This window comes from Narcine bancroftii, chromosome 1 (assembly GCF_036971445.1).
Source record: "Narcine bancroftii isolate sNarBan1 chromosome 1, sNarBan1.hap1, whole genome shotgun sequence".
In the NCBI taxonomy this organism is placed as follows: domain Eukaryota; kingdom Metazoa; phylum Chordata; class Chondrichthyes; order Torpediniformes; family Narcinidae; genus Narcine; species Narcine bancroftii.
The window spans coordinates 378,116,983-378,131,657 of NC_091469.1; the positions used below are offsets into that span (position 1 = coordinate 378,116,983).

The 14,675-nt window shown below is 34.7% G+C and overlaps 1 protein-coding gene across 2 annotated transcripts in view; it reads left to right on the top strand.

The window, feature by feature from the left end:
* Positions 1–14,675, top strand: part of dtnbp1a (dystrobrevin binding protein 1a) — a 289,385-nt gene that overhangs the window by 40,422 nt on the left and 234,288 nt on the right. For both annotated transcript variants that reach the window (XM_069913436.1, XM_069913437.1), the window contains exon 4: positions 7,806–7,866. In XM_069913436.1, coding sequence (XP_069769537.1) covers positions 7,806–7,866 — 61 coding nt within the window. The remainder of the gene's footprint in view (positions 1–7,805; positions 7,867–14,675) is intronic.

The window sequence follows — 14,675 nt, forward strand, 5'->3', positions numbered from 1 at the left end:
GTATATTAATTGGATTAAAGCATTATATAAGGGACCGTTAGCGAAAGTGACAGTAAATGGACATGTATCAAAGCAATTTAACTTAAGCAAGTCAACACGGCAGGGATGCCCACTATCACCTTTATTGTTTGCGTTAGCTATAGAACCACTAGCAGAATTGATAAGAACAGATAATAATATAAAAGGAATAAAAATAAAAGACAAGGAATATAAAATCAGTGTATTTGCGGATGATGTTATAGTGTACTTAACAGAACCAGAACTATCAATAAAAAAATTATATAAGAAATTGAAGGAATATGGAGATGCGTCGGGTTACAAGATAAACGTAAATAAAAGTGAAGCAATGCCTATGAATTATGCGGATTTCTCAAAATTTAAGAAGGAATCACCATTCAGATGGCAAATGCAAGCAATAAGATACCTAGGTGTACAAATAAACAAAAATCTCGGCCAACTATATAAACTCAATTATTATCCACTAATGAAAAAATTACAGGACGATTTAGAGCATTGGAAAGATTTACCACTAACACTAATAGGAAGGATAAACTGTATTAAAATGAACATTTTTCCAAGGTTATTATACTTATTTCAGGCATTGCCAATACAACTGACAGAGAAATTCTTCAAGGAGTTAAAGAAAATAATAAGGAAATTTTTATAGAGAGGGCGGGAAACCGAGGATAGCACTAGATAAATTAACAGAATGGTATAAACAAGGAGGCTTACAACTGCCAAACTTTAAAAATTATTATAGAGCCGCACAATTAAGATACCTATCAGATTTTTATCAAACAAGGGAAAAGCCAGATTGGACGAGATTAGAATTAGATAAAATAGGGGAAAAGATACCTGAACACATATTATATAAATGGGATGAAAAATTGGTACAACATAGAAGTTCTCCAGTATTACATCAACTGCTCAGTATTTGGAAGAAGATTCATGTAGAAAGAAATAAAACAAATTATCAATTACCAAAACTAATATTGATGCAAAACAAGTTACTCCCTTTTACAATAGATAACCTTTCCTTTAGAGAATGGGGAAAAAAAAGGGATTAAAAGAATAGAAAATTGTTTTTCAGGAAATAGATTCTTATCCTTTGAACAAATGAAAGATAAGTACAATATAACTCAAGATACAGCGCTGGCATATTACCAATTGAGATCCTACTTGAAGGATAAATTAGGAAGCAGCTTGAGTTTGTCAGAGGGAAGTAACCTTGAATATGTGATTACAGATACAATGTTAATCAAAAGATTTATAACAAATATGTATATTAAACTGCAAGAAAAGGAGAATGAGGAAACAAATGGTAAAACTAAACAAAAATGGGAACAAGATTTAAATATAAAGATAAAAAAGGAAACATGGGAGAAGTTATGCTCCGGAACTATGAGAAATACAATAAATACGAGGTTACGTATGATACAATATAACTGGATACACAGGCTATACATTACACCTCAAAAGTTAAATAAATGGTACCCAACAGTATCTGATAGATGTTTTCGATGTAAAAAAGAAATGGGAACAACAATTCATGCAATCTGGACATGTGAGAAAGTAAAAAAATTTTGGGAAGATCTAAATCAGATATTAAATAAAATAACAGAAAACAATATACCAAAGAATCCAGAGATCTTCCTCCTAAGTAACATAAAAATCAAAGAATTTGGAATTGATTTGGAGGATGCACAAAAAAGATTTGTTAAGATAGCTCTAGCCGTAGCAAAAAAATGTATTATGTCAACCTGGAAATTGGAAGATAATTTGAAAATACAACAATGGTATATAGAAATGAATAAATGTATTCCATTGGAAAAAATAACATATAGTTTAAGAAATAATATTGAAATATTCGAACAAATTTGGGAGCCTTACATTAAATACAATAGCGAAAACCTACCGTGGACAGTCATTACCTAAGTTAACGGAAGGAAAAGGAAATGAAAAGAATGGACTCAGTAGAATTTCTGGTGTATTTTTATTGAATGACGACATTGTCTGACTGGTTTAATGTATCCTAGAATGTATACCTTAAATGGACGGGAGGGGGGAGGTAGGGAGGGTGGGATGGGAGGAGGGAGGGGGGGGAGAAAATGGCACTGTATATGTGTGAAAAGTAAAAAGTGTGTACCATGGTTAATGTGATTTATGGTGTGAAAAATTAAAAAAAAACTTCATCAGGAAACTTGCTGTTACCTTTGTGTACAAAATACATATACGAATGCAATGAAGTAATTCACCACAGAACAAACAATTTCAACTAAAGATTCTATTGCATACAACTTTTAATCAGACACATTATTGTATGTTTTATTGGAATTTTGCATTTATAACAGACTTTATTTACCACAAATATTTTCTAAATCCTGATCAAAAAATTTCTGTAATTTATTAAGCAAGCTATTTATCATTGCCTTGTGTATGTTTGAGTTAGTATAGTGATTCCCACATCCCACTACCTCTTTCTGTAAACTGTGATGTTGTCCATGATCTGTGTTGAGATCATAGCAAAAAGGATGAATTTTTTTCTGTTTAAAATGGTAATGTTAACAAACGTGGGTGATAAGATAGTGTACTGTACATTATCTTTCAGAGATTTCAAATCTGTGTCAGTGCTGCGCATATTGCTCAGCAAAAGGAGGTGTAAGGCGTTCTTTCCGTCCAATAGCCTACAGGTCACTCTTGAGCAAGGTGTAGTACATGTTTAGCCTCCCAATCAGGGTCACGTGAAGCTATGGATTGCAGATGGTGGATTGTTTTTAGAAGCAGATTCTACAAATTGGAATTTATGGTTGTAACACGGAAAATGTTGGGCAGATGAATCTGCTGATCAATGGCCAGAGTTACCCATCCAGTATGGATACAGCTACTGAAGAAGGCGATGGGAAATCACTTCAGTACTTCTCCCTTGTATAATCATGAACTCAACATTGACCTTGGTCTAAGCTCAAAGATGGAGCCTTCACTGAAGGAGAACCAGGGAGGCAGCAACTATAATTCAAAGGGTCAGAGATCATGATGGATGGAGAGATATGATGGCCCATGCCGAATGGCATGGCACCTGAATCACGATTTCAAATAGAAGGACATTCTGATTGTTCTGAACACCTGCACCTTTCAATTGTTCACCACTTAAATTAGCTACCTTCCTATTTTCTTAGCAAGAAAATTACTTATTTCCACAATATTCTTTCTGCCATGTCCTTAGCCGTTCACATAGCCTATATCTTGTGGCCTCTTGATATTTTCATTAGGGCTGTCACATGTAACTTCTCTGTAGTTCTCTATTTTCTTTTTCCCATTCTTTCTTAAATAGATATATTTTCTCCCTCAAAATCCATTGGATCCATTGTAGAATTGATGGAATTTCGAAAGATGACATCAGGTCTACTCACCATCTCAATCGGCAGTTCTTTCAAAATCTTGGGATACCTGTAATTGTATCCTGAAGATTTATTAGCTTTCAATTTCATTAATTCAGTGCTTTTGTTCAAAGTAATATGAATTTCTTTCAGCATCTCTGTTTTCCACAATATCCAGATAATGGTTTGTAGTAATCTCCAGAGACAAACAAAAAAATCTGTTTAAGCCGTCTGCCAATTCTTTATTTCCTCATTTTTTTCTTTCATGGCTTGTAAGTGATCCATCTTAACTTTTGTTATATTTTTCCATTTTTGTAGTTGTGTGTGAGATTTTGGCTTTTGTTTTGGTTCCTACTGGAAATGGTATGCTGACATGATTGTGTTAACATTGGTGATAAACATTCCCAAAACTAACATTTTACTTTATGGAAATGTCAACAACTTTTGACATAGTTTAAATATGTAATTCCAAGCATCTTCATTTCCTTTTTTTCTAAATCTTGGAGGTTAGATGAACTGAATACCAATGACCCACCTCCCTGGCCCCCACAGAAAATTACAATAAAGACCTTTCTCTAGGATTGCAATGCCTACCCTTCTGTAGTGTGGAGGTCACCTGTAATTCAGAAAATCTGAAATTTATAACAGTACCTATTCTTGGAGATGTTTTTTTTGTGATAAAAGTATTTTGTAAAGTGTAATTAGAATTATTTTTAAATGTGAAATTCTGCAATTTTTGCAAATCAGTGTCAGTATTGATGTGAACTTTAGTCTTATCTACGGTATAAAGCTCTAAGGATTTTACCTGTACAGGTGACCCCACATTAGTGAGGGGGTGGGATTGCATTCCTATGAAATGGCCCATACGATGATTTTTCCATTATGTGAAACCACATCTGTGCATCCGCTGAGAATTGCATTGTAGAAAAAAAAACCTTTTTATTCCATATAAATTCTGTGAGAACAAATTTAATTTCATATCTCAAATTTTTCTATAGTGATGAGTGAATTTTGTAAGGTAAATTACCATAACCTGAATGACCATCAATTTGGGGCCACCTGCAATGTGTAGTCCTCGTGAGGTTGGATGCAATCCCAAGCAGAATTCATTTTTTTTTTAACCGGTTTCAATGAAGCTGCAAATAAGTTTTGTTTTTTAAAAAATATACATGACTGCAGATGTGCAAAACATGTACTGTACCTAAGCAAACTGATTAACATAGATATTCTATCTGCTGAAATAGGAGTGATATCATTTTTTTCTATTATCTTGCACATTTTTGTGCTCTGAACAGTTTCTATTCGCAAAACAATCAAATGGCAGTTAAATGCACGTTTCTCAGCTGCAGACAGTTTAAAAAGTAATAAAATATTAAACAGAATTTAAATATTTCTTAATCTAAATTTCATTTCTGATTGCATGTAGAGTTGACTGCATTTAGTTATAATGTTTAATCTAAATTTGAAATATGAAACAATCATAATTAATGAAATGCATTTGATTAGTTATTTGCACTAGTTGAATGTACTACTTTATACATCCTGTTTTTATTGACATAACACTGAATTATCATGGAAGGTATCAGCTGTTTGACTGATAAAGAGCATCGGAAGCTGAAAGATTATATATAAAAAAAGCATCAGCTGTATCATGGTAATCTAACACTGGAAATTCCAACTTCACTAACCTGTTTGGTAATTACCAGTGACCAGATTCCATTTAAGTGAAGTATAATATGCTCAAGTGAACAGAATCTTTTGACTTATTTATTTTCTGTTTGCTGCTTTTATCGGGGAGCTTGTGCATAGAAGAGTTAAAATGTGTGTTGGCTGGGTGTTAGATAGGAGGTGGGGGGGTGGGGGGGGAAAGGCTAGTTGCCACATTTTTCTACAAATCTTCCAGTAATTTAACAGTATTTAGCAAACAAGGGATGTAATAGCAGAACTGTGCATCTCATAATTAAGATAATAGATGTTTCAGTAACATCTGTAACTGATCTACCAAGCCCTTGAGTGCCATATTGGGGAAATAGATTTTAAATTTTATTTATAGCATGGTAGAAGCTAATTCTTGCCATTTAAACCTGTGCCACCCAATTACACCTAAATTAACCTACAACCCTAAACATTTTGGATGGTAAGAGGAAATCCGAGCACGCGGAGGAAACCCACGCAGACATGCGAAGAACGTTCCAACTCCTTACAGAAAGTGCCAGATTTGTACTTGAGTCGCTGGTGCTATGATAGTGTTGAGTTAGCTGCTATGCTAACTGTGCCCCCCTGGTTCTATTCTTAGCAGATAGCTCATGGCAACAGACAAATAATATTCCATTGAACACTACCATAGCTTATTTTTGGTGTAAAATAACTAGAATTTTCTTTTCGTAAAAGTTTTGGCTTCTCTAGTTCAAATTTTTTAATTTATTTTGGACCTAAGCAGAAATGGTAATTGAATGGATTTCAGTGTCTGGTAGTAAATTCAAATGGTGAATTCTGCAGAAGTCCCCTAATTACCACTCTGAAGAGCCTTCATGTTTAATCACATGTGGTTAATATTAACATGTAATATTTCTCTCTTCCAAATCAATAAAAATAATGTATCGGAAACCCTGGCAAATTTCTACAGATGTGTGGTGGAAAATGTGCTGAACAGCTGCATCACAGGCTCCCACCCACATTGGTTTGGGAACACCAATATCCTTGAGCATAAAGCCCTAGGACATCACAGGCAAAACCCTCCACATCATCAAGAACATCTACAGGGAATGCTGCAGTCAGAGCAGCAGCAATCATCAAGGATTCACACCACCCAGCACACTGTTCTCGCAGCTGCCGTCAGGAAAGAGGTATAATTGCTGCAAGTCTCACCACCAGGTTCAAGAACAGCTGCCACCCCTCCACCATCGGACTCCACAACAACAAACTCAATCAGAGACTCATTTAAGGACTCTTACTTTTTCACTTTATTGATTTTTTAAAAATTCTCTTTGTATTGCACAGTCAGTTTGTTATCTTGCATTATCTGTTAATAGTTCTTTATTTGTTTACACATACATTGTGTACAGTTATTTTTTGCACTGCCAATAAGTAGTCATTCTGCCTTGCCCACAGGAAAAAGAATCTCAGGGTTGTATATGATGTATGTAATCTGGCAATATATCAGAAATATGAAAATTTTTAGATGTTTTGTCAGTTGGGTTCGATTGCAATGGAATTATTTTTTTAAATCTAGAGCAAGACATAATAGAAGCCCTGTTTTTCCAGTGAAGTGCTTAGATAGGATGTATGTTTTTTTTTAAATGAGTCTAAAACTAGAGGGTTTAAGGTGGTTGTGGGGGGAGGGGAACGGAGAAATTTAAAGGAAATGGCGGGGTTAAGTTTATCCACAGAGTGGTGAGTAGTAAATATTTGGAATGAGCTCCTAGAGGATGTAGCAGGGGCAGATATTGTTACAACATTTAAAAGGCATTTGGAGAGGTACTGGAATAGAAAAGGAATAGATGCAGACAAATGGAATTAGAGCAGATAGGCATCATGGTTGGCAAGAGGAAGGTGGCAACTAAAGGCCCATTTCTGTGTGATAGTTTTCTATTAGTCAAAATTTCAACAAATTGTTCTGAAAATAGAAAGTAGCAGTTTGCATCTCAAAGTTAGTCAGTATTTGAAAATGAAAATTTGACAACCACATGACATAAAAAGAGATGTAGTTCAGACGGAATTCTCGATATTATGGCTTGGACAGCTGAAAGAGTGGTAGCAAAACCAGGAGTTTGTAAAAATGGGAGTTGGAGGAGAGCAAATATATCCATGCATCCTATATGAATCTCCAGCATGCTTTGCTCTTGTAATACAGGCATGCTTAATGCAATACAATCAAAATGCATAGATTGAAATAAGTTCTCAACATCATTATGGTGTGTGCATGAGATTCCAGATCCTATCTGGAAATTTTCACATATAGAACCAAATGAAAACAAGTAATCCACAACCACAATATCAAGGACCAATTGTGGTGCATTAGGTGCATTATGATTGTCACTGGGTGCACTGAACTTGGGACAGTTGCTGGTTCTCTGTTGGTATGTAATCCATTGCAATAATAATGTCTACTAGAATGTCAAGAGTAAGTTTGTTATTTGCTCTGCTGTTTAGAATTTGAAGTGATAGCATATTTTATTTCTGACTGTTTTCTCTTGGTATCTTCTGTCCATTTTTTGCTATGGTTCTGTATCTTATTAATTTGATCTTCATTTTTATCTTTCAGACTCTTCAACATAAACCATATTTTGTAAAACTATCTTTGTATTGTCAAAATAATAGTTTTTTTTAAAGTTTTATTTTGACTGAAAATTCTTAAGCATATTGCAGATAAGGATTAAAAATAGAAGAGAGCTCTCATCAAGCCTTACTTTTTTCTCTTTTTCGAAGGTACGAGAATACATGGGTGGCCCTTCACAAACGAGCTGAGGATTGTGCTAAAGCAGGAGAGGTATGATATTCAAATAAATTCAGAAATTTGGGGCAGCACGGTTGGGATAATGTTGTTAGTGCGATGCTATTATTGTGCCAACAACTAAGGTTCGAATCTGGCGCTGCTGTAAGGAGTTTGGACATTGTCCCAGTGTCTGTATGGGTTTCCTCCCACCCTTCAAAACCTATGGGGTTGCAGGTAAATTGGGGTATTTGGGTGGTACAGGCTTGTGGGCCAGAAGTGTCTGTTACTGTTTAAATTTAAAATACAATATCAAATTTAAAAAAAAAATAAATATAAATGATTATCATTTAAATTTCCCCAACCATTGAAGACCTTATGAAAAATAGTTTTAATATCCAACATTTTGAATTTCTACAAGAGGTTTTCCATTATTAGTACATGACTATCCGTGATCCTATTTACTCAGGACTGCGTAGTCCTATTTTTGTCATTACACCTTACCTAAGCAATCTGCTGTGAGAAATCATTTTGCAAGCAAGTCATCAGTTGCTTTGCAGTACCAATGGAATTAATAATAGTGTTCAGCAAAGCAACAAAGCTCTTTGACCCATTGCATCTCTGCTCACCATCATGCCTTTCCATTCTCACTTGTATGCATTAATCCCATGCCCTGCTTATTCAAATACCTGTCTATATGCCTCTTAAATCTTGTTACTGACCCTACCTCCACCACCACCTCTGACAGCTTGTTCCAAATACTAATTACTATATCTGTAAAAATGTATCCCTTTAAATGCTTGCTTCCTCTCTGTCCCTGCTTGCAGGACTTGTTTTTATAATTGCTTCAACTTTCTCATCTGATTCACTTCCACATTGGTTCCCACCTTCCTGCCACATAAGTGTAAACCCTCCAGGTAGCACTTGCAAAACTCCCCACAAGCCTTTCCAGTTCAGATGCAATCTGATCCTCTTGTATGTCACCTCTACCCCAGAAAAGATTTCCATGGTCCTGCTGGCACTAGCTCTTCAGTGACACATTCATTGGACTTATCCTCTTCTTACTACCCTCAATGGTATGTAGTACTGGGAATCATCATGAGATTACTGCCACAAAGGCCCTGTATTTTAATCTCCTGTTTAAATGCCTATATTTACTTTGCACAACCTCATCTTCCTGTATTTGCTATTAGTACCAATATGGATCACAACCTTTGGTTGCTCATCCTATCCTTTAAGAATGTTCTGAGACTGCTCCAAGATGGAATCTTGATTCATACGGTCTGAGAGGAGCTTCAAATGTAGCTGTGGAGACATTTGACCTCCCCCCGATGTCACACGTTTAACACAAGGAGCATACCACCCCAATGACTGCCAGTTCCATCTCTGAAGTTAATGCTGGATTAAAATGAAGAAAGAAATACTTTACCTCGACTTGCTGTACCTTGCCGAAGCCTCACTCATTAAAACTGCTGCACTTAGAATTCAAGCTCAGCTCTCAAGTCTCAAACACAACACTTTGACATCAAAACAAAAACAATTGGTTTCAAAAGATGGATTCAGTAACATTTTATGGAAATTTTTGCAATGATACTAGTGTGAATTAGACAAGGAATATCACAGCCTGCAGCTGACGTGGACTTTTTACCCCCTCCATAAATCTTCGTCCGCGAAGCCAAGCCAAAGAAAAGATCACAGTAATAATTAACTGCAGTTGTGGTCATATCATATGACATATGTGATATTCTGTAAGTTTATTTGTAAACTGGGACTTTCCATCTTTTTAAAAAAACAACTTCCTAAGCTGTGGTGTCTGATAGAAGAATTAGGAAGTAGTTCATCTTGCTTGCCAGGATTCAATCTGCAGTTCACAAGTGGGCTGGTTTGTTGTGGGATCAGGCTCTCTGTAAATTTGCTGCCATATTCCATGCAACAATAAGTACTTAAGAAGGATTTAAATACAATCAAAATCTGGGATTTTGCATTCACAAGGTATAGATGTTGTAGATGAAAAAAACAGTATTTTATTTTCTCTCTCAAACTGCTCATTGCAAGCGGTTTATCAGTCCAATTTTGAGGCTAATTGAAGTTGATGACAGTTTAAAGGAGAATTGTATAGACAATTTGAGAAAGAAATTAGCATGATTATGGAGAAACAGTATCAGAATGGCATTGTTCAACCAGGAGTCAGAATTGGGTTGATAGGTGGAGTAGCAGTCACTTTTGGTGTTACAGATCTATAATTTTAAGATCATAGTGGTACTAGAGTTATAATTTAGCTGACTCTTAAAAGGTAATTTAGGCCAGAGGTGGCTACTATGTCAGCTTGGACTTCCCTCATGGCTTCATCCTGGCTGTCTTCTGCTTGAATCTATAGATCATGGCTATTCCAGTAGGGAAACTGAGGAACTTTGAAGGCAGAAGGCATTTCCCTACAATATTACAAGCATTGAATGTAACCTAATGTAAAATCTTCGCAGGTTCCCCAGTTTTATTTTTCAGTGATGTTGATGGAGGCATACCATGAGGGGAAAAATGTGACTCCATTTTACCTGATAAATATAATAATTAATGCCAACATTGTAATGAGGTTCTGTGAGAAAGTGTCAACCATGAAACTATCTTTAAGTACTTTGGCTTTCAGTTGGATTGGAGCTTGACCTTCCATTAACACCCTGATGTGACAGATTATGTTGTGTTTGGATTGTATGTCGATATCTTTTTGGGAGATAAATTGGGGCAGGTTTTTTTTTAGTGTAAGTCACATACAAACACTTTAAAACAGATCTTATTTTAAATACTGGAGCTTTTTTAAAAAATTTTTTTATTTTTCACACTATAAACCATATTGACCAAGATACATACAGACATTTTTTCTCTTGAATATATAGTGTCATTTTCTCCCCCTTTTTTCCCCTCCCTTCCCTCCCTCCCCCCCTCACCCCCCCATTCACCCAAAGTTCAATCTATAAGATACATTAAACCCATTAAACAATGTTGTCACTTAATAAAAATAAACAAGAAATTTTACTGAGTCAGTTCTTCTCGTTGTCTTCTTCTTCTGTCATTTTAGGTGGTGGACGTCCATGGTAGGATTTCTCTATTGTATTTCATGTATGGCTCCCATATTTGTTCGAATATTGTGATGTTATTTCTTAAATTATATGTTATTTTTTCTAATGGAATACATTTATTCATTTCTATGTACCATTGTTGTATTCTCAAGTTGTCTTCTAATTTCCAGGTTGACATAATACATTTTTTTGCTACAGCTAGGGCTATCATAACAAATCTTTTTGTGCTCCATCCAAATCTAGTCCAAATTCTTTATTTCTTATATTACTTAGGAGGAAGATCTCTGGGTTTTTGGTATATTGCTTTTTGTGATTTTATTTAATATCTGGTTTAGATCTTCCCAAAATTTTTTCACTTTCTCACATGTCCAAATTGCATGAATTGTTGTTCCCGTTTCCTTTTTACAGCGAAAACATCTGTCTGATACTGTTGGGTCCCATTTATTTAACTTTTGAGGTGTGATGTATAGCCTGTGTATCCAGTTATATTGTATCATGCGTAACCTCGTGTTTATTGTATTTCTCATAGTTCCGGAGCACAGCTTTTCCCATGTTTCATTCTTTATCTTTATGTTTAGATCTTGTTCCCATTTTTGTTTAGGTTTACCGTTTGTTTCCTCGTTCTCCTTTCTTGCAGTTTGATATTTCAGTTTGGTAGTTGTAAGCCTCCTTGTTTGTTACAAATTTTTAAATTATCATTGTGTCTGTAATCACATATTCAAAATTGCTTCCTTCTGGTAACCTCAGATTGTTTCCCAATTTGTCCTTCAAGTAGGTTTTCAGTTGGTGGTATGCAAACATTGTATCGTGAGTTATATTATATTTATCCTTCATTTGTTCAAAGGATAATAATTTATTTCCCGAAAAACAATTTTCTATTCTTTTGATCCCTTTTCTCTCCCATTCTCTAAAGGAAAGGTTATCTATTGTGAAAGGGATTAGCTGATTTTGCGTCAGTATTAGTTTTGGTAGTTGGTAATTTGTTTTATTCCTTTCTACATGAATCTTCTTCCAAATGTTGAGCAGATGATGCAATACTGGTGAATTCCTATGTTGCACCAATTTTTCATCCCATTTATATAGTTTATGTTCAGGTATCTTCTCCCTATTTTATCTAGTTCTAATCTGGTCCAATCTGATTTTTCCCTTGTTTGATAAAAATCTGATAGGTATCTTAATTGTGCAGCTCTATAATAATTCTTAAAGTTTGGTAGTTGTAAGCCTCCTTGTTTGTACCATTCTGTTAATTTATCTAGTGCTATCCTCAGTTTCCCCCCTTTCCATAAGAATTTCCTTATTATTTTCTTTAACTCCTTGAAGAATTTCTCTGTTAGGTGAATTGGTAATGACTGAAATAGGTATTGTATCCTTGGGAAAATGTTCATTTTAATATAGTTTATCCTTCCTATCAGTGTTAGTGGTAAGTCTTTCCAATGCTCTAAGTCGTCTTGTAATTTTTTCATTAATGGATGATAATTTAGTTTATATAGATGGCTGAGATTTTTATTTAGTTGTATACCTAGGTATCGCATTGCTTGTGTTTGCCATCTAAATGGTGATTCTTTCTTAAACTTTGTGAAATCCGCATTATTCATTGGCATTGCTTCACTTTTATTTGCGTCGATCTTGTACCCTGATACTTCTCCATATTCCTTCAATTTCCTATGTAATTCTTTTATTGATATTTCTGGTTCTGTTAAGTATATTATAATGTCATCTGCAAATAGACTGATTTTCTATTCCTTCTCTTTTATTTTTATCCCTCTTATTTTCTGTTCTTATCAGTTCTGCTAGTGGTTCTATAGCTAACACGAACAGTGAGGGAGATAATGGACATCCCTGCCTTGTTGATCTGCTTAAGTTAAATTGTTTTGATATATATCCATTTACTGTCACTTTCGCCAATGGCCCCTTATATAATGCTTTAATCCAATTAATATATTTCTCTGGTAAACTGAATTTTTGTAGTACTTTGAATAAATAATTCCATTCTACTCTGTCAAAGACCTTCTCTGCGTCTAAAGCAACCGCTACTGTTGGAGTTTTATTTCCTTCTACTGCATGAATTAAGTTAATAAATTTACAGATATTGTCCGTTGTTCGTCTTTTTTTAATAAATCCAGTTTGGTCTAGATTTACTATTTTTGGTACATAGTCGGCCAATCTGTTTGCTAATAGTTTAGCTATTATCTTATAATCTGTGTTAAGTAGAGATATTGGTCTATATGACGCTGGTGCTAGTGGATCTTTCCCTGTCTTTGGTATTACTGTAATTATTGCTGTTTTGCATGAATCTGGTATGTTTTGTGTTTTATCAATCTGGTTGATTACTTCCAGCAGGGGAGGAATTAATAAGTCTTTAAATGTTTTATAGAATTCTATTGGGAATCCATCCTCTTCTGGTGTTTTATTGTTCGGTAGTTTTTTTAATATCTCCTGTAATTCTTCTATTTCAAATGGTTTTATTAATTTATTTTGCTCCTCTTTGTAATTTCGGTAGTTCAATTTTAGTTAGAAATTCATCTATTTTGTCTTCTTTCCCTTCGTTTTCAGTTTGATATAGTTGTTCGTAGAATTCCCTGAAGTTTTCATTGATCTCCGTTGGATTATATATAATTTGTTTGTCCTTTTTCCTTAATGCCAATACCATTCTTTTAGTTTGTTCTGTCTTAAGCTGCCACGCTAGAATTTTGTGCGTTTTTTCTCCTAGCTCATTTGTTTTGTCTTCATTATGTTCTTCTCCACCTTGTATGTTTGTAGTGTTTCATATTTTATGTTTTTGTCTGCCAATTCTCTTAGTTGTATCTTCCTTTATTGCTAATTCTTTTTCTATATTTGTTATTTCCGTTTCCAACTGTTCTGTTTCCCGATTGTAGTTCTTCTTCATCTTGGTTACATAACTTATTATTTGCCCTCTGATGAACGCTTTCATTGCGTCCCATAGTATAAACTTATCTTTCACTGATTCCGTATTTATTTCAAAGTACATTTTAATTTGTCGTTCAATGATTGTCTAAAATCCTGTCTTTTAAGTAGCATGGAGTTTAATCTCCATCTATACATTCTTGGAGGGATGTCCTCTTGCTCTATGGCCAATAACAGGGGTGAGTGGTCCAATAATAGTCTAGCTTTATATTCCATTTTCCTAACTCTCCCTTGAATGTGGGCTGATAACAGGAATAGGTCTATCCTTGAGTATGTTTTGTGTCTACCCGAATAATATGAATATTCCTTTTCCTTTGGGTGTTGTTTCCTCCATATATCCAAAAGTTGCATTTCTTGCATCGATTTAATTTTAAATTTGGTTACTTTGTTCTTTCTGTTAGTTTTTTTTTCCAGTTTTATCCATGTTTGGGTCCAAATTAAGGTTAAAATCCCCTCCTATTAGAATGTTCCCTTGCGTATCTGCTATCTTCAAATAGATATCTTGCATAAAGTTTGATCTTCTTCATTAGGCGAGTATACATTGAGTAAATTCCAAACTTCTGAGTATATCTGACATTTTATCATTACATATCTCCCTGCTGGGTCTATTATTTCCTCTTCTATTTTGATGGGTACATTTTTATTGATTAATATAGCTACTCCTCTGGCTTTTGAATTATATGATGCTGCTGTTACATGTCCTATCCAATCTCTCTTTAATTTCTTGTGTTCCACTTCAGTTAGATGTGTTTATTGTACGAATGCTATATCAATTTTTTCTTTTTTCAGTAAATTTAACAGTTTCTTCCTTTTGATTTGGTTATGTATTCCATTAATATTTAAAGTCATATAGTTCAACATAGTCAT